Source organism: Ursus americanus, chromosome 2 (assembly GCF_024610735.1).
Source record: "Ursus americanus isolate L20-20 chromosome 2, mUrsAme1.1.p, whole genome shotgun sequence".
Classification (NCBI taxonomy): Eukaryota; Metazoa; Chordata; class Mammalia; order Carnivora; family Ursidae; genus Ursus; species Ursus americanus.
Window position 1 is genome coordinate 24648167 of NC_142128.1, and position 21226 is coordinate 24669392.

Here is a 21226-nt window from a genome sequence, read left to right on the forward strand (position 1 = left end):
CATGCAAAGCCCTCCTTCTTCCCAGGTTGTTGAAGCAGCCATCCTCCAGAAGCATTGGGGTCATGGCTGGGCCAAGGTGTCAAGGTCTGTCTGTCCACATTCTGCCCTGGAGAGGCAGTTACCCGCCTCAGGTCAGCCTGAGCTTCCTTCGTAAATGGGATTGTCATGCCCTGTGCGCAGGGACTGGGCCGAATGATGGCAGGAGAGAGGGGGAGACAGGAGAGGTGGTCCCCTGTGGTGGTCCTGGACAGGACTGAACAGAGCAGAAGGTCTGAGGGCCTGGGGAGAGATAGAGAAAGAGACTGTCAGGGAGAGGGACACTGAGTGGGTGTTGGGGGGATTGGGCAAGTCCTGGAAAGTGAGAGGAACCAAGAGAGGGAGAGGGGGTAGAGAAAAGCAGAGACAAAGAGGAGTTGGAAGGATGAAAAGCAGTTGCTGGTCTAGGTGTGTGGAGGTGGACCATGGACCAGGGGGGTGGAGGTCTAGGTAGGTGCTCTGAGCATTGGGACCGGAGAAGGCGGGAATCCAGGACGTCAGATTTCCCTGAGCCCAAAGCTCCGACCTCTCTGGGGCAGAGCTGTGCAGAGGCCATTTCACTTGGGAAGATGGGCACCCCTCCTTTTCATGGCGTTGTGGGGCCGAGCCTCACGATCTGTCATGGAGAGAGATGGCTTGGATGGACCAGAGCACACTCAGTCCCTCCATCTGAGGGGTCATGACTTTGAGCATTGCAGGGAATACCAGGAAGGCCAGCAGAGGGCGCGCGCGCACCTCCAACAGGAAGGGGGCGGTTTCTCTGCGTGCGCAGCCACGGCCAGCAGAGGGCGCGCCAATGGCCTTTTCTGACCCAAGGCGCCTCAGAGCAGGAAGGGCTCCAGAAGCCTCCCAAGAATCTGGCCCCTCTCTGGCTGCAGGGGATAGAGCGCCAAAGCTGCGGTTTCAGTAGGTTCGGCCCCCACCCTGGGAAGACCCTGGGGCCTTTGCAGCAACTTGTCGCCTCCCGAGGTAGAGGAAGAAGCTGCCTTGTTGGCTGAGTGCTGAGGGGGCGGCTCTGGGCGGCTTCCCAGGACATGCTGGTAAGTGAGCAGCACAGTCGCTTGCATTTTGAGGGCTGTTCCCCTGGTTCAGTCCTCATTTTCCCTGCGGGTATTTGAACAGACCTGTTTTACTCAGGGATCCGTGGCTTGAGGGGTCCCGCGACACCACATCAGAGATGCTGTGGTTGGCTTGTTACAGATGCAGGCTTGTTTCTGGGGAGAAATCCTGAGCCAAATTCAGAGGAATGGGAGCCGCTTTCAGTGGGGACTTGAATGCACTAACTGCTGACTCTCAGGACTTCCTAAAAGAATGAGCTGGGGTCCCACTTCCCTAATTCTGCTGGAACCTGAGACCCAGGTAGAAACACAAACTGCCCTCCATTTTGTAACCTTAAAGGTAGAAACTCTGAGGGATTTATCAGCCGAAGTTGGTTTTGTTTGGGAAGGAAGAAGAATAGAATGTAGGACAAAGAAGCAGTGACTAACCCTTAGGCACATTGGGGAGCATCAGAGAGGCTCACTGTTTTCAGGCGAAAAGGGGGCAGTTTAGAAGGCTGTTAGGAACCAAAAGTCCATTGGAGGCATCTGGTAGTTCAAATCATTGTGGCTTCTCATGGTTGAGTCCTGTTGGGAGGTGGGGGCTGGGGGGAGGGGATGGAGAGATGAGAATAGAGTTCCTGTAGCTGGAATAGTGGAGTATTCACGTGCGAGGTCAAGTCCATGTCTTCCTGTTGGGTCCCCAGTTTATTCAGAGTGATAGTGTGTCCGAGCTCCCCCTGCCAAAACCTCCTGACTGTTTTGTGGCATTTCCCGTTACGACTTTTCACATTTCCCCGTTCTGATCAAGATTTGCCTTGAGGAGCAAAATAAGTCCGTCAAAGACAGATACTATATGATTTTAGTCATTTGTGGAATTTATGAAATAAAACAAATGAGCAACGAGAAGAAAAAAGAGGCAAACCAAGAAAACAGCCTTTTTACTATAGAGAACAACCTGTTGGTAATCAGAGGGGAGATGTTTGGGGGGATGGGTTCAATAGGTGATAGGGATTAAGTCATGCATTTGTGATGAGCACCAGGTGTTGCCTACAAGTGTTGAATCACTAGACTGCACACCTGAAATGAATATAACTGTGAGGTAATTGTAATTTAAAAAACTTTAAAAAAGTTTCCATGGAAGAATTTTTTTTAAAGATTTTATTTGTGCGTGTGTGTATGAGAGAGAGAGAGAGAATCAGGCAGAGGGAGAAACAGGCTCCCCGCTGGGCAAGGAGCCCAGTGTGGGACTCAGTCCTAGGATACTGGGATCATGACTCACTGGATCATGAGCCAAAGGCAGATGCTTAACCGACTGAGCCACCCAGGTGTCCCTGGAAGAATTTCTGATCAGCAGTCAAGTTCTTTGTATTTAGTGGTTTTGTGTTTCAGTGCCAGCAAGGTCTTTTTCTGGTGGTGTGTCTCATGTTGGAGGAAATGTGCATCACAGTTGTAAACTACTCAAGTGACACTTGAAGAACTGGGAAGGTTAGAAGGGAGAAACTCTCATGTACTTCCTGTGTGAAGTCTGTATCTGCTCGAGATTGAGACCAGTGAGCCAGCATCACCTCACTGGGGACACTGTTTCTACAAAGGATTGACAGACAGCAAGTACAGAATCAAAAGCAAGATGACAATTCCAAACCATGTGTTGGTTCTAACCCAGGACCCTAGGTTTGAAAGGAGTCAACTGAAAATATTTATTGGCAGTTGTTTACCTGAAGACAGGTTTCTCCCTATGAAGGCAAACCCGGAGTCACGTGTGCCTCCTGGAAGTGTCTTCCTCAAGTGTCTGGGAGCAAAATAGTGAAATACTGCGAGAATGCACTAAATGAAATCACTGAGTACATCTGGGAATACAGATACACTGGGGAACATGAAGCATTAGAGAACTTGTTGCAAGAATAGGAATACTTCCGGGACATTTCAAAACAGTATTGTTATCTCAAAAGAGCTGTTTAAAACTCCATGTGTTATCAGTAATGGTCTGTTATGTTATAAATTCAGAAACCATGCATTTGGATTAGAATCCGGATGTTCAAACTATGTAATTATATAAGTATAGCACCATTTATTTATTCTGCTTTTGGTGAATAATTGTTTCCAGTTTTTTGTTATTCTGAACAATGCTGCAATGGACATTCTCACACGTTTCCTGGTGTGTAGGTTCAAGATTTTCAATAGGGCATATACATTTTCTAGTATTGGAATTTCTGGTTTGTAAGAATGAACGTGTAGAGTTTTGCAAGATAATGCAGAGTATCTTTCAAAATAGTTGTACCAATTGTACTTGTCCCAGTACTGCATAGATTTCCTATCTTCACCAATAACTGGTCTTGCCAAGCTTAATTTTTTGCCAACCTGATGAATGTAAAAGGGTTACTCTTTGTGGCCTTAAGGTGAATTTTTATGATTATTATTGAGGTTGAACATTTTTCATGTTTTTATTCACCACTAGGATTTTTTTCTTCCATAAAATTCTAGTTTTGCCATTGGGCTATTTGCTTTTCTCTTTTTGTTATGTAGGAATTAGCTTTTCAAATATTCTGGATATTGATCTGTGGTTGGTTGTGCGTGTTATGAATAAAACATTCTTTGTTATCAGTTTTTGAATTCAGATAGCTGAGTTAAAATAATGAAGACTACCTAGATTTCAGAATCTGTTTGGTTCCTGATTTTCATATAAAAGTTAGCTGGAGTTTGAATGATAAAGTATAATTCAAAGATTTCATTCAAATATTCTTGTTTCCTGGGACGCCTGTATCTTTTTCTGGTTTCTAATTTAATTTTTCTCTAAGGTATCTTTTTGTTAGCAAAAGTTCTTTTCCTTTTTTTTTTAAGATTTTATTTATTTATTTGACAGAGAAAGAGAGAGCCCGTGAGAGAGGGAACACAAGCAGACGGAGTGGGAGAGGAAGAGGCAGGCTCCCAGCAGAGCAGGGAGCCTGATGCAGGGCTGGATGTGGGGCTGCATCCCAGGACTCTGGGATCACGCCCTGAGCTGAAGGCAGACGCTCAACGACTGAGACACCCAGGCATCCCAGCAAAAATTCTTAATTTTAACGTTGTCATGCTTACCAATTTTCTTTCTGAAGAATGCTTTTTTGCCTTGGTGAAGAAGTATTTTCTTATCCTGGGATCATAAAGATATCTTTCTATATATTCTTCTGCAAGTTTAACCAGTTTTATCTTTCATTTTGAAGTCGGTAAATCCATTGGAAATTAGATTTTGTGTATGGCAGGAGATAGAGATCTACCATGTGGATGACCAGTTGTCCTGACATCATGTATTTCATACACCATTCCCCAGTGATCTGTAGTGCCCCCTGTGTCATGGATGAAGTTCTCATACATTTGTGATTCTGGTCTGGGTGCACTAGTGGTAGTCATTAGTCTCCCAGCATGAATAACACCCTATCCTAAATCTTACAGCTTCATAATAATTCTTGATATCTGGTGGGGCAGTTCTCCTTTCCTTATTCCTTTTTTTCCCCCCTAAAGATTTTATTTACTTATTTTTGTGCACATGGGAGGGGGTGCAGAGGGAGAAGCAGGCTCCCGCCGAGCAGGGAACCCGATGTGGGACTGGATCCCAGGACCTGGGATCATGACCCGAGCCGAAGGCAGATGCTTAACCGAATGAGGCCACCCAGGCGCCCTCCCCTTTCCTTTTTCTTCAGAAGCATCTTGGCTGTCTATGGGTCTTTGCTCTTCCGTATCAAGGTTAGAATTAGCCTGTCATATTTCTTGCAAACTCATATTGGGATATTAATTGCTGCTGCATAAAATATACAAGGCAATTGGAAAAGTATTGACATTTTTTTATGATTTTGAATTTCTCTGTCTATAAACACGGCATGGTTTTTTTTTTTCATTTGTCTTTAATGTTTTTAATAAATTAAAAATTCTGTTTCTTTAAAGAAACCAAACAAAAACAAAACAAACAAAAGGAATCAGGGTGCAGTTAATAGTTTAGGTAAAAGAAAGACTTTTGAATTCTGAAACTTCTAAAACTCTAGAAATGCTCACAAGATAAAAATGAGGCTATTTCTGGAAAGGTCATACTCCAAAGAGGTTTCCTCCTTTTGCAAGAGACTGGGAAATGCAGAAAAAGGCATGTTCCTTGCACAAAAGAGGTAGGAGGAGCAACAGTGAGAAAAGGAATGCAGGCCTGGTCCGGACATGTGGGGGAAAGCTGTCTCCCCAGATGTTTTCTCTTTCAATTTGGGAAGTATTTATGTTCTCGTGACCAGATGGTGTCCAGGTCCAGTCAGGGTCTGGTGCCTTCTTTAAATGTGTCCCGTGGACCCAAGAGCCCATTCCCTGGGATTTGGCAGCACAAGGTTTGGTTAGCAGTATCCGATAAGGTCCTCTCAAGGGAGGTTGAAGAGAATCTCTGTGGAAGTGTCTTTCCCAAGAGAAAGAATCCCCAGCTTGCAGGGTGTGATGGTCAAGATAATTATCCCCTGGGAGTGGACACTGAAAAGATTGCTCTGCTACAACAATGTTCATTTTGATAGAAGCAACTAGATCTTTGCATTATTGAAATATATCCCCTTTTCTCAACTCCAGGTCAAAAGGGGGCAGAGGTCAAATGCATGGATGTCCAGTGACTATCTCCAAGGTTGGGAGTCAGAGCTCCAAAGGGGATGGCCTTGAGATTTAGAAGAAGTATTGGCAATGCCTTTGGCCCAGGTCATTGGAAAGTCTCTGCAGATTTTGCCAATTGGGTCCCCAGTGTTGCCATTATGGTGTTGGACCAGTTGTGAGGTTAGGGGATAGTAATGTACAATGAAAGTATTGTAAAACCGGCCAAAGATCACAAACTCAGTGAAATGCCTGCACGGTAGAATGGGTTTTCTGGTCATTGTGGTGTTCAAGAGAGCTTTTCCCGGAGAGAGAATTTTTTCTAACAGGATTTTAGCCACAGAAGAGTCATTGGCCTTTCTACAAGGGAAAGCTGTGGTCCAGTGAGATAACATAGGCACATTGACTAACACAAACTTATTTCCATGAGATGAGAAAGTTGCATGAAATCCAGTTGCCAAATCTCAAATGGTTCATTGAGCAGTCTAAAATGCCCAGGGGAGGTATGGATTTGTTTTCCAGGATCGTATTTTGGACAAGTGGGACAAGCAAGGTTGGCACTTTCTGCAGTCTTCTTAGCATTTCCCCACCAATACTGGTTCATCAACCCTATCAGTTTGTCAGTAGACCAATGGTTTAATATTTGTACAGTTGTCAGGAGTGGGAATTTTAGAATTTTGGAGATGGCCATATTGTTATTTGATCCAAACCAGAATTCTCTCTTTTTATCAACTAGTCATCAGATTCCCAACATTGTTTCTCCTTGTCTGGGCCCTGTTGTTGGCCATGTCTGCTCAATTTTTCCCAATTGTCAGTTGGTAGGACATCCCTTCAGAACATGACAGAGGTCTGGCTCTCGGTGTCCTTTTGAGTAGCTTTTTTTGGGCAGAACTATAAGCCAGGTGGTTTCCTTTGGCCTCCAGAAAGTCAAGTGCAGAATATCCCTGGGACCTTAATAATAGCTAGATCTGCAGGCAAAAGCATGGCATCTGATGAATTTTAGACCTAGCAGCCATTTTTTAATCTCATCCCCATTGTAAGGAAGGAAACCTCATTTCTTCCATAATATTCCAAAACCATGAGCTAGCTATCCAAAGCATATACCGAGTATCACCTTACATGTTTGCAGTGCTGCCCTCGGCTACAATAGAAGCTGCCTTAAGGACACAGAACTCATCCTGCTGGGCTGAAGTAGCCAGAGGGAAAGGTGCTGCCTCAGTGTCCTCAAAGGGAGTTGTGGTAGCTTAGCTGGCGAGATATTTATCATTTTCCTCCTCTAAGTAAGAACCATCAGGAAAGCATGAAAAGTGTGCTTTGGTTAGAGCAATTTGCTGAAAATTGTCACAGGGAGTCAACAGGTGACCTGTCGGTGTGAAGTGGCTGTGGGGGGGTTTCATCTGTGAAGGAGGGGAGAAGGGTGGCTGGGTTGAGGCTTTTGGAACCAGAAAGAGTTATGTGAGGAGTGGTACCAGGAGGATTTCATAGGAGGTGAGGTGACTGTCTGGAAAATGTTGAGTGTGAGGAGAGTTCAGAAGGGCTTCTACTACATGGGGTGCAGGGATGGTTAAAGGGGATGGTGTGATGAATTCTTCAGTGGCCTTATCCCAGAGGGCAGTGGCAGGAATGGCTCTGAGGCAGGTGGGTATCCCCCAGCCATAGCATCTACCTGTTGACTCTTATACCTTGTGGGATGATGGTGGTCCTTGTGTTTTGGGGTGAGCACTGCAAGGACATTCCCTTCCGTATCAGAGAGATGAAAAAGGGAAGTTGGTCATTAGGAGTTCCAAGGGCAGGGGCTAATGGTAGACTTTTGTTTAAAGTTTCAAAGCGGTGTCATCCCCCTCTTTCTGAATAATTGTGTTAGGTTTCTCATGTTTTAGTAAAATGTATAGCAGCTGAGCCTTAAAAGAGAAGTTTGGAATCCACTGTTGACAGTAGCTGGCCAGTCCAGGAAAGCCTGGTCATTGGTGCTTAGTTTTAGGTTGTGGGAAATTGAGGATGCCTTGAGTCTACCTGGATCCAGGTACTGTCCTTGTTCTGAGATCAGGTGACCTAAATACCTAAGCTGAGTTTGAGCAAACTGCAGTTTTTCTTTGGAGACTGCATGACCCTTTTAAGGCCAAAAGTTTTCCCAGGTGGATGCTGTCTTCCTGTGAAGAGGTGTGAGGAGGGGAGCAGAGATGCCAATCATCTACATATTGTAACAAAGGAGACACAGCACACTCACTATCATGTGGTGGGCAAAATGGGTGAAGGGGAGAGGGAGATATAGGCCTCCAGTAATGAAATGAGTAAGTCATGGGAATAAAAAGCAGAGCATAAGGAATACAGTCAATGATGGTTCGTAGTGATGTAATGGGATAGACGGTAGCTATACTCATAGTGAATATAGCCTAATGTATAAAGTTATAGAATCACTAAGTTGTACACCTGAAACTAATGTAATATTGTGTGTCAACTGTAGTCAAAAAAAAAAAAAAGTTGGGGGGCGCCTGGGTGGCACAGTGGTTAAGCAACTGCCTTTGGCTCAGGGCGTGATCCCGGTGTTATGGGATCGAGCCCCACATCAGGCTCCTCCGCTATGAGTCTGCTTCTTCCTCTCCCACTCCCCCTGCTTGTGTTCCCTCTCTCGCTGGCTGTCTCTATCTCTGTCAAATAAATAAATAAAACCTTTAAAAAAAAAAGTTGGAAATGTGGGATCTATTTAGATCCTCAGGAGATTTAACTTCAAAGGGGCAGGTTTCAAGAGGTTTAGGAGAGGAGGAAGCAGAGAGAGCTTCAGAGGAAAAGGAAGGTTTGGTAAAAGGAAAAGAGGGAGAGAGGCCTTAGCAAAGTATTAACATCAAGGCAGTTGAGTCCCTAGAGGAATGTCACTCTGCCTGTTTCAAGGACTTGGGCTCTAGGAAGTAAGGAAATTTAACAATTTTTCTTCTGTCTTTGTTTCCCACATCAGATAAGAGTGTGGGAGCAGAGGAGATGAGAGGGTGCAGAGATAACAGAGGGAGATGGTGCTGGAGGTGGGGCCTGAGGTGTGGCCTGAGCACAATGTGGTTGCCTCCCCTCCTTAGACAAAGAAAGTGGGGGAGGAGAAGAAGAGGACTCAGAAGCCCTGTTTTGTCTCTTTAATTGTATGCTTGCATCATTTATTTAATTTTTTAAAATTATTTATTTGACAGAGACAGAGCACAGGCAGGGAGAGTGGCAGGCAGAGGGAGAGGGAGAAGCAGGCTCCCCACTGAGCAGGGAGACTGATGGGGAACTCAGCTCAGGACCCTGGGATGAAGACCTGAGCAGAAGGCAGACTCTCACTTGACTGAGCCACCCCGTCGCCCCCTCATTTAGTTTACAAATTGTATTTGGAGAGATGCAATTTTCGATTCTTGTTAGCATTTGGCAGCTTCCAAATACCTATTGTAATCGGTATCCTGTTTTGTCAATTTTAGAACCATGGCAGTCCATTCAGGTGTGAGAAAATTAAGGTTGGGATGATCAAAAGTTCCTCATCATGGCCATTGAAGTTGTCAATTATTTCAGGTTAGGTCAGTCCATTTATTTAAAAATATGCCTCCAGAGGGACCATAATTTGTTTTTTTTTTCTCATATTGCCCCCTTATTTTATTTTATTTTGTTTTATTTATTTTTTATTTTTTTTAATGATTTTTTATTATATTATGTTAGTCACCATAAGTACATCCCCGGTTTCCGATGTAAAGTTCGATGATTCGTTAGTTGCTTATAACCCCCAGTGCAACATGCAATATGTGCCCTCCTTACTACCCATCACCGGTCTATCCCATTCCCCCACCACCCTCCCCTGTGAGGCCCTCAGTTTGTTTCTCATAGTCCATAGTCTCTCATGTTTCATTCCCTCTTGTGATTACCCCCCTTTCTTTATCCCTTTCTTCCCCTAGCGATCATCCTAGTTCTTATGTTCCACAGATGAGAGAAATCATATGATAATTGTCTTTCTCTGCTTGACTTATTTCACTTAGCATTATCTGCTCCAGTGCCGTCCATGTTGCAGCAAATGTTGAGAACTCGTTCTTTCTGATAGCGGAGTAATATTCCATTGTATATATGGACCACAACTTCTTAATCCAGTCATCTGTTGAAGGGCATCTCGGCTCCTTCCACGATTTAGCTATTGTGGACAATGCTGCTATGAACATTGGGGTGCATATGGCCCTTCTCTTCACTACATCTGTATCTTTGTGGTAAACACCCAGTAGTGCAATGGCTGGATCATAGGGTAGCTCAATTTTGAACTTTTTAAGGGACCTCCACACTGTTTTCGGGAGTGGCTGTACCAACTTGCATTCCCACCAACAATGTAGGAGGGATCCCCTTTCTCCACATCCTCTCCAACAATTGTTGTTTCTTGCCTTGTCTATTTTTGCCATTCTAACTGGCGTAAGGTGGTATCTCAGTGTGGTTTTGGTTTGAATTTCCCTGATGGCTAAGGATTTTGAACATTTTTTCGTGTGTCTGTTAGCCATTTGTATGTCATCATTGGAAAAGTGTCTGTTCGTATCTTCTGCCCATTTTTTTATTTATTTGTTTCTCGTGTATTGAGTTTGAGAAGTTCTTTGTAGATCTTGGATACCAGTCTTTTATCTGTAGCATCATTTGCAGATATCTTCTCCCATTCCGTGGGCTGCCTCTTAGATTTTTTTGACTGTTTCCTTGGCTGTGCAGAAGCTTTTTATCTTGATGAAGTCCCATAAGTTCATTTTATCTTTTGTTTCTCCTGCCTTTGGAGATGTGTCATGAAAAAGTTTGCTTTGGCCGATGTCATAGAGGCTGCTGCCTATGTTCTCCTCTAGAATTCTGATGGATTCCTGTCTCACATCAAGGTCTTTCATCCACTTGGAGTTTATGTTTGTGTATGGTGTGAGAGATTGGTCAAGTTTCATTCTTTTGTATGTAGCTGTCCAATTTTCCCAGCACCATTTATTGAAGAGACTGTCTTTTTTCCACCGGATGTTTTTTCCTGCTTTATCAAAGATTAGTTGCCCAAAGAGCCGAGGGTCCATTTCTGGGTTCTCTATTCTGTTCCATTGGTCTATGTGTCTGTTTTTGTGCCAGTACCATGCTGTCTTTGAATTCACAGCTTTGTAGTACCGCTCGAAATCCGGTATTGTGATGCCCCCAATTTGTTTTTCCTTTTCAGCAGTTCCTTGGAGATTTGGGGCCTTTTCTGGTTCCATACAAATTTAAAGACTATTTTTAAACATAAAACCATCCAGTGTCCCCATGGGTGAAATGCCCTAAAGCATTTTGATGACTGGGATCCCATTTCTTATAAAAGAATTTCAAGGCCATCCTGTTTCCAGAAGGAATCATACCAAAGGCCAGCCCAGTTTCAGAGAGAACAGTTCAGTCCCAAACAGACCAGAGACTGAAGGCTAGTGCAGTTCCAACAGGCACAGTCCCAAAGGGAAGAGTGCAGTTGCAAAGGGGAATAGGACCAAAGCCTACACAATTGCAACTGACAGAGTTCCCACTGGAAGGGTCTGCTTTTAAAAGGACTCAGATTGAGGGCTAGCCCAATTCCATTAGGAGCAGTCCCATTCCCAACAGGAATTAGACTAAAGACTGCACAGATCCTTCAGGAAGAATCTGAATCAGACCTGAAGGCCAAACAAGTACACTCAGGGGTGATTAAAAAAAAAAAAAAAGACCATCAATAGATCCCAGGTAAAGCTTGGAGAGCTCAGACACAGGGTATGAAGCTTGAAATCTAGGAGAAAACTTGGCCTCAAAACCCCAGGTCAGAGGCACCTGGGTGTCAGTGAGTTAAGTGTCTGACTTGATTTCAGCTCAGGTCTTGATCTTAGGGTCCTGGGATTGAGCCCTGGGTTGGGCTTCCCCACTCAGCATGGAATCTGCAGGTGCGCGCTCTCTCTCTCTCTCTCTGTCTCTCTCTCCTCCCCCTCCTTCTACCTGTCCACTGGCTTTTGCTTTCTGTCTCAAAGAAAATAAATCTTAAAAAAAAATTATCAGGAACACTTCTAAATATGGAGAAGATTGTACTAAGCAGAGTTTTTGAATCTGTTTTGGAAGAAAAAACATGTTATTTTTTTAATTTTTAATTTTTATTTTATTATTTTATTATACTATTTTTTTTAAAAGATTCTATTTATTCATTTGACAGAGAGAGAGACAGCCAGCGAGAGAGGGAACACAAGCAGGGCGAGTGGGAGAGGAAGAAGCAGGCTCATAGCGGAGGAGCCTGATGTGGGGCTCGATCCCATAACGCCGGGATCATGCCCTGAGCCGAAGGCAGATGCGCAATGACTGAGCCACCCTGGCGCCCCTATGATAATATTTTTTTATTATGTTAGTCACCATACAGTACATCCCTGGTTTTTAGATGTAAAGCTCGATGATTCATTAGTTGCATATAACACCCAAAAATGGTGCTTGCATCCACCAATTCATACATTTCCAATTTATTCACTTTTCTCTTTTGTTTATTTTCTAATTCACATATATTCATATATCTTCCTGTTTGTTTGTTTTTTTTTAAGATTTCGTTTATTCCTTAGGGAGAGAGAGTGTGAGCAGGAGGGAGAGGCAGAGGGAGAAACAGAGTCCCCATTGAGCTGGGAGCCCAATGCAGGACTCCATCCAGGACCCTGAGAGCATGAACGGAGCCAAAAGCAGATGCTTAACTGACTGAGCCACCCAGGCACCCCTGTATCTTCCTAAGTTGTACATTCATAACACATACTGTCATGCCTCCTTCCTGTGACTTGTAAGACAAGAAGATAGGCCTTCTAAGGAGAATGCAGCTTTGTATAACTTCAGGATTTGTTGTTGTAGGTTATTACTAACTTTTTCCACACAGGTGAAAATATCTTCCCACATTGACTAGTCATTTAAAAAAGGAATGTATCTGTATCAGTGTGATGTCATTTCATCATAGTGTATTTCATTTGATATTTTAACTATGTAGTAAATATAGGTATATTTTAGACATAAGACTCCCCCCCCCATTTCATTTAATTTGAAAAGAGGTATATATCCTATGTGTGCAATTTTAAGGTTTGCACATTTGAAATCATAAATGGAGACCTTTTGCGTATGAAATTAAGGTAATTTGCTGAATAAGATGCAAGGGGGCATAATCATTTGGGGGGAAGAAATAATGGCTTATACTGCACAGACCTGCTATAGTTACTCAATTATATATCTGGATAGGGGCAATAATAGGACAATACCCCCATTTTTTTTTCCAATTTATGAATGATTTCAGAAACTAAATGTGTCACATTTTCATTCCAAGATAAAGCAATCAACAAATCTGTTGTGCCATTATTCTTTAAATTTTTTTTATTCATGTATAAGTAAGTGTTATATTAGTGTCAGGTGTGCAATATGATTCTACCACTGTATACATGACTCTGTGCTCATCACCATCAGTGTCCTCTTAATCCCCTTCATCTTTTTCACCCATCCCCCCACCCACCTCTCCTCTGTCAACCATCAGTTTGTTCTCTGTATTTAAGAGTCTGTTTGGATTCATCTTTTTTCTTTGTTTATTAAATTCCAGATATGAGTGAAATCACATGGTATTTGTCTCTCTCTGACTTCTTTCGCTTAGCATTATATCTTCTAGATCCATCCATGTTGTTGCAAATGGCAAGATCTCAACTTCTTTTTAATATCTGAGTAATGTTTTATTGAATATATACTACATCTTCTATATCCACTAATGTATGGACGGACACTTGGGTTGCCTCTGTATCTTGGCTGTGGTAATAATGCCTCAGTTAATGTAGGGGTGCATCTCTCTTCTCAAATTAGTGTTTTCATTTACCTTGGGTAAATGCCCACTGTGGAATTACTGGATTGTATGGTATTTAGAAATTTTGTGAGGAACCCACATCTTGTTTTCCGTAGTGGCTGTATCAGTTTGCATTCCCACCAGCAGTGCATGAGGGTACCTTTTCCTCCAATCCTCAACAACACTTGTTATTTCTTGTGTTTTTTCTTCTACCCCTTATGATGTGTGTGAGATGATATCTTATTCTGATTTGAATTTCCCCCATGATTAGTGAAAGTAAGCATCTTTTCAGGTGTCTGTTGACCATCTGTATTTCTTTAGAGAGAAATGTCTATTCATGTCCTCTGCTTATTTTTAATTGGATACTTTGGGGTTTTTTTGGTGTGGCATTGTATAAGTTCTATATGTATTTTGGATATTAACTTCTTATTAGACACATCATTTGCAAACATCTCGCATTCAGTATATTGCCTTTGTGTTTTGTTGGTAGCTTCCTTCACTGAGCAAAAGTTAATATTTTGTTGTAATCCCAGTTAATTAATTTTGCTTTTGTGGCCCTTGCCAGAGGAGACCTAGCTTAGAAAATTGTTCCCATAGCTGATGTCAAAAAAATTACTGCATGTATTCTTTTAGGAATTTTATGGTTTCAGGTCTCACATGTGGGTCTTTAATCCATTTTGAGTCTATTTTTGTGGGTGGTGTAAGGAAGTGGTTGGTTTCATTGTTTTGTGGGTGGGCGTCCAGTTTTTCCAGCACCATTTGTTGAAGAGACAAGTCTTTTCCCCATTGTGTATTCTGGTCTCCTTTGTCATGGATGAATTGACCATATAAAGATGGGGTTATTTCTGGACTGTCCTATTCCATTGATCTGTGTATTCATTTTTGTGCCAGGTCATATTGTTTTGATTATTACAGAGTTATAGTATGTCTTGAAATCTGGAATTGTGATACCTCCAGTTTTGTTCTTTTTCAAGATTGTTTTGGTCATTCAGGGTCTTTGTGTTCTGTACAAATTTTAAGATTCTTTATTCTGGTTGAGTGAAAAACTGCTGTTGGTATTTTGATAGGGATTGCATTAAATCTGTGGGTTCCCTCAGGTGGCAGGGACATTTTAATATTGGTTCTCCCAATTGATGAACATGGAATTTGCTCATGGATTTGCTTCTGTCATCTTCAGTTTCTTTCGCCAGTGTTGGATAGCTTTCAGAGTACAGGCATTTCACCTCCTTGGTTCAGTTGATTGCTAGGTATTTTAAACTTTATGGTGCAACTGTCAACAGGACTGTTTTCTTAATTTTGGTTTCTATAACTTCATTAGGAGCATATACAAATGCAACATATATAAATTTTGTATCCTGAAGCTTTACTGAATTTATTGATTGCTTCTAGGAGTTTTTTTGGTAGAGTCTTTAGGGTTTTCTCTGTATAGTCTCATGTCATAGTCTCATGTCATCTACAGATAGGGAAAATTTTGTTTTTTTCATTACCAATATGAGTGCCTTTTATTTCTTCTTGTCTGATCGCTGTGTCTAGGACTCAGTAATATGTCGAGTAAATGTGGTGAGAGTGGACATGTTTGTCTTGCTCCTGAACCTAGAGTGAAAGCTCTCAGTTTTTCAGCACTGAGGGTGATGTTAGCCATGGGTTTTTCATAGCTGACCTTTATTCTGTTGAGGTATGTTTCCTCTATTGCTACTTCGTTGAGCATTTTAATAATGAATAGATGTTGTCCTCGTTAAATGATTTTTCTTCATCTATTGACATGATCATATAGTTGTTTTTCTGTCTCTTGTTACTATGATCTGTCGCCTTGATTTGTGCATATTGACCCACCCTCGCATCCCTGGAAGAAATCCCACTTGACCGGGGGGAATGGTTTTTGTTTTTTAATGCCCTGTTGGATTCAGTTTGCTAAAATTTTGTTGGGAATTTTTGCATCTAGTTTCATCAGAGATACTGGCCTTTAGTTTCCTTATTTTGTAGTGTGTTTATCTGGTTTGAGCATCAGGGTCATGCTGGCCTCATAGAATGAATTTGGAAGCTTATCCTTCTCTTCTGTATTTTAGAATAGTTTGAGAAGAATAGGTATTAAATGTTCCTTAATTATTTGGTGGAATTCAGTTGTGAAACCATCCAGTCCTCATCTTTTGGATCAGAGGTTTTTGATTACTGATTCAATTTCATTGCTAGTAATTGGTCTGTTCCAATTTTCTGTTCTTCATTCCATTTTAGAAGCTTATATGTTTCTAGCAATTGATCAATTTCTTGTAGGTTGTCTTATTTGTTGGCAGATAAGTGTTCATAATGTTCTCTTATGATCCTATGTGTTCTTGTGATGTTGGTTGTTAATTCACCTCTTACATTTTTGATTTTATTTATTTTTGTCCTCTCCTTTTTTTAAAAACATATATTTAAATTCATTTAATTAACATAGACGGTATCATTGGTTTCAGACTTACAGGTCTGTCATTCATCAGTCTTATATTAACATCCAGTGCTCATTACATCACATGCCCTACTCAATGTCCATGACCCAATTACCCCATCCCTCCACCCCCCCTCCCCTCCAGCAAACCTCAGTCGGCTTCCTATGATTAAGAGTCTCTTATGGTTTGTTGCCCTCTCTAGTTTTGTCTTCTTTTAACCTCTTTCCTCTCTCCCCCTATGATCCTCTCTTTTGTTTCTTAAATTCCAAATACTAGTGAGATCATATGATAATTGTCTTTCTCTGATTGACTTTTTTTGCTCAGCATAATACCCTCTTTCAATCCACATCACTGTAAATGGCAAGATTTCACTTTTGATGGCTGCATAATATTCCATCTTAGCTATCTATCTATCTATGTATCTATCCATCTATATATATCACGTCTTCTTTATCCATTCAATATGTGTCGATGGACATCTGGGCTCCTTTCATAGATAGTCTTTGTGGACATTGCTGGTATAAACACTGGTGCCCCTTCAGATCAGTACATTTGTATCTATGGGGTAAATACCCAGTAGTGCGATGGCTGAGTCATAGGGTAGCTCTATTTTCAATTTTTTGTGGAACCTCGGTACTGTTTTCCAGAGTGGCTGCACCAGCTTGCATTCCCACCAACAGTGGAAGAGAGCTCCCCTTTCTCCACATCCTTGCCAACATCTGTCGTGTCCTGACTTGTTAATTTTAACCATTCTGACTGGTGTAAGGTGGTATCACATTGTGGTTTTGATTTGTATTTCCCTGATGCCAAGTGATGTGGAGCATTTTTTCATGTGTCTGTTGGCCGTTTGGATGTCTTCTTTGGAGAAATGTCTGTTCATGTCTTCTGCCCGTTTCTTGAGTGGATTACTTGTTCTTTGGGTGTTGAGTTTGATAAGTTCTTTACAGATTGTGGATACTAGCCCTTTATCTGATATGTCATTTGCAAATATCTTCTCCTATTCTGTTGGTTGTCTTTTGGTTTTGTCAACTGTTTCGTTTGCTGTGCAAAAGCTTTTTATCTTGATGCAGTCCCAATAGTTCATTTTTGCCTTTGCATCCCTTGCCTTTGGAAATGTGTCTAGCAAGAAGTTGCTGTGGCCGTGGTCACAGAGGTTACTGCCTGTGTCCTCCTCTAGGATTTTGATGGTTTCCTATCTCACATTTAGGTCTTTTATCCAGTTTAAGAATGGTGTAAGGAAATGGTCCACTTTCTTTCTTTTCTGCCTGTGGCTGTCCAATTTTCTCAACACCATTTGCTGAAAAGACTATCTTTTTTCCATTGGATATTCTTTCCTGCTTTGTCAAAGTTTAGTTGACCATATTGCTGAGGGTCCATTTCTGGGCTCTCTATTCTGTTCCATTGATTTATGTGTCTGTTTTTCTGCCAGTACCATACTGTCTCGTTGACTACAGCTTTATAAGACAGCTTGAAGTCCGGAATTGTGATGCCACCAGCTTTGGTTTTCTTTTACAACATTCTTTTGGCTATTTGGGGTCTTTTCTGGTTCCATACAATTTTTAGGATTATTTCTTCTAGCTCTGTGAAAAAAGTTGATGGTATTTGATAGGGATTGCATTGAATGTAGAGATTGCTCTAGGTAGCATAAACATTTTAATAATATATGTTCTTCCAATCCATGATCATGGAACGTTTTCCCGTGTGTGTGTGTGTGTGTGTGTGTGTGTGTGTGTGTGTGTGTCTTTCTCAATTTCTTTCATGAGTGTTCTGTAGTTTTCGGAGGATAGATCCTTTGCCTCTTCGTTTAAGTTATTCCTAGGTATCTTATGGTTTTGGGTTCAATTGTATATGGCTTCGACTCCTTAATTTCTCTTTCTTCTGTGTCATTGTTAGTGTATAGAAATGCAATTGATTTCTGTGCTTGATTTAAACGTGCCACTTTGCCGAGTTCCAGTATGAGTTCTGGCAATTTGGGGGTGGAGTCTTTTGGGTATCAGCATCATGTCGTTTGTGAAGAGTGAGTTTGACTTTTTCTTTGCCAATGCCTTTTATTTCCTTTTGCTGTATGATTGCTGAGGCTAGGGCTTCTAGCGCTATGTTGAACAGCATTGGTGATAGTGGACGTCCCTGCCATGTTCCTGACCTTAGGGGACAAGCTCTCAGTTTTTACCCATGCAGAATGAATGGGCTTTTCCTAGGTGGCTTTTATGATATTGAGGTATGTTTTGTCTATCCCTACACTGTGAAGAGTTTTAATCAAGAAAGGATGCTGTACCTGTCAAATGCTTTTTCTGTATCTATTGAGAGGGTCATGTGGTTCTTGTCCTTTCTTTTATTAATGTTGTGTACCCCATTGATTGGTTTGTGCTGGTTGAGCCACCCTTGCAGCCCAGGAATAAATCCCACTTGGTCATGGTGAATAATCCTTTTAATGGACTGCTGGATCGTATTGGCTAGTATTTTGGTGAGAATTTTTGCGTCCATGTTCATCAGGGATATTGGTATGTAATTTTCCTTCTTGGTGAGGTCTTTATCCGGTTTTGGGATCAAGCTAATGCTGGCCTCATAGAAAGACCTTGGAAGAAGACTTTAGTTCTTTAAATGTTTGGTAGAATTCCCCTGGGAAGCCATCTGGTCTGTGCTCTTATTTGTTGGGAGATTTGTGATTATTGCTTCAATTTCCTTGCTGGTTATGGGTCTGTTCAGGTTTTCTTTTTCTTCTTAGTTCAGTTTTGGTAGTTCAGACATCTCTAGGGATGCTTCCATTTCTTCCAGATTGCCTAATTTGTTGGCATGTAGTTGCACATAATATGTTCTTATAATTGTTTGTATTTCTTTGGTGTTGATTGTGGCTCTCCTCTTTCATTCATGATTTTCTTTATTTGGGTCCTTTCTCTTTTGGTAAGTCTGGGCAGAGGTTTATCAATCTTACTAATTCTTTCAAAAGAACCGGCTTCTTCTTTCATTGATCTGTTCTACTGTTCTTTTGGTTTCTATTTCCTTGATTTCTGCCTTAATCCTTATTATTTCTCTTCTCCTGCTGGGTTTAGGCTTTATTTGCTGTTCTTTCTTCAGTGCCTTTAGGTGTCAGGGTAGGCTGCATTTTGAGACCTTTCTTGTTCTTTGAGAAAGGCTTGTAGTGCTATATGCTTCCCTCTTAGGCCTGCCTTTGCTGCTTCTCAAAGGTCTTCAATAGTTGTATTTTCATTTTCATTTGTTTCCATGAATTTTTAAAATTCTTGTTTAATTTCCTGGTTAACCCATTCATTCTTTAGCACGATGCTCTTTAGCCTCCATGTATTTGAATTCTTTCCAACTTTCCTCTTGTGATTGAGTTCCAGTTTCAAAGCATTGTGGTCCCACAATATGCAGGGAATGATCCCAGTCTTTTGGTACCAGTAGAGAAATGATTTGTGACCCAGTATGTGATCTTTTCTGGAGAATGTTCCATGTGCACATGAGAAGAATGTGTATTCTGTTGCTTTAGTTTGGAATGTTCTGAATATATCTGTGAAGTCCGTCTGGTCCAGTGTGTCATTCAATGTCCTTGTTTCCTTGTTGATCTTCTGCTTAGATGATCTGTACATGGCAGTGAGTGGGGTGTTAAATTCCCCTACTATTATTGTATTATTGTCCATGTGTTTCTTTGATTTTGTTATTAATTGGCTTATATAATCGGCTGCTCCCCTGTTCAGGGCATAAATATTTACAATTGTTAGATCTTGTTGGATGGACCCTTTAATTATGGTATAGTGTCCTTCCTCATCCCTTATCACAGCCTTGATTTGAAATCTATTTGTCTGATATAAGGATTGCCACCCCAGCTTTCTTTTGATGTCCATTAGCATGATAAATGGTTTTCCACCCCCTCACTTTGAATCTGGAGGTGTCTTTGGGTCTGAAATGAGTCTCTTGCAGACAGCATATGGATGGGTCTTGCTTTTTTCTCCAATCTGATACCCTTTGTCTTTTGATTGGGACATTTAGCCCGTTTACATTCAGAGTAATTATTGAACGATATGAATTTAGTGCCATTGTATTATCTGTAAAGTCACTGTTTCTGCCTCATTTATCCTAGCACTTAGAACCTCCATTTTTTATTGCATCTCATTAATAGCCTTTTTGATTTCGAGTTGGTTAGATTTTAGTTCTTTTATTTCTCCAGAAAGGGATTCTGTAGTGTCTTCTATGCTTTTTTCAAGCCCAGCTAGTTATCTCTATTGAACTCTACTTCCAACATCTGACTTACGTCCATACTGATTAGGGACCTGGCAATCAGCACTGCCTCTTGTTCTCTTTTTTGAGGTGAGTTTTTCCATCTTGTCATTTGGTGCAGTGAAGAATAGATGAGTGAGAGAACAAAATACTAAAACGGCAACAACGACCCCAAAGAAATATACACCGAACGATACTCTGGATCCTGTGTGTATTTTGGTCTGTTTGTTAGAAAACTAGATCCCAAAATCGTAAAGAAAGAAAAACTTACATATGTACCAAAATAAAATTGAATACAATGGAAAGATAGAATGTAACCGTACAAATGGAAATTAAAAGACAAAAACCAAAGAGGAAAAAAAAGGGAAAATAAAAGAATATACACTGATAGGTGAACAGAACACTATATCCTGAGTGTATTTTGGTCAGTTTGTTAGAAGAAACTACATCTCAAAATTGTAAAGAAAGAAAAGCATATTTATATATACAAAAATTAAACAGATTGAAAAGATAGAATGTATCTGTAAAGATGAAAATTTAAAGAGACTTTAAGAAAACAAAATGAATAAACAAAAAAAAAGAAGAAGAAGAAGAAGAGGGGGAAAAAAGAGAATATGATCAGACAGGTGAAGAGAACTGAACCATACACTAGATTCTGGTTGTATTTTGGTCTGTTAGAGGAAACTGCATCCCAAAATTGTAAAGAAAAAAACTTGAGTATTTACAAAAACAAAATTAAATACAGTGAAAGGATAGAATGTAACTGTACAAATGAAAATTTAAAAAGATTTTTAAGAAAGAGTTGATGAAATAAGAAATGGGTTGAAAAATGAAAGAGAAAAAAAATTAAAATTGAAAGACTCGAGATTCCTGGGGAAACAACCATGAATTCTATATACTATATTCCCCTAGTGCTGAAGTTTTGCAGTTCTCAATGATTGGTATACTCGGTCTTGAATGGATATTCTTGGAGATCTTGGGGAGGGGCCTGTTGCCTTGATTCTCAGGTATTTTTGTCAGGGCTGAATTGTAGCGCCCTTGCCAGGGTCCTGGCTAAGTAATCTGGTCTAGTTTGCTCTATGTGGCTTTTGTTCCCTGAAGGGTTTCTGCCCAGCTTTAGCGGATGTGAGAATGAA

At 41.2% G+C, this 21226-nt stretch overlaps 1 protein-coding gene across 1 annotated transcript in view; it reads left to right on the forward strand.

Annotated features, from left to right (window-relative positions):
• The first annotated feature begins 695 nt into the window (after positions 1-695).
• Positions 696-21226, forward strand: part of LOC123786621 (uncharacterized) — a 68923-nt gene continuing 48392 nt past the window's right edge. Inside the window, exon 1 of the mRNA XM_087865701.1 lies at positions 696-1076. Within this exon, the coding sequence (XP_087721827.1) occupies positions 1071-1076 (6 nt within the window). The 5' untranslated portion in view covers positions 696-1070. The remainder of the gene's footprint in view (positions 1077-21226) is intronic.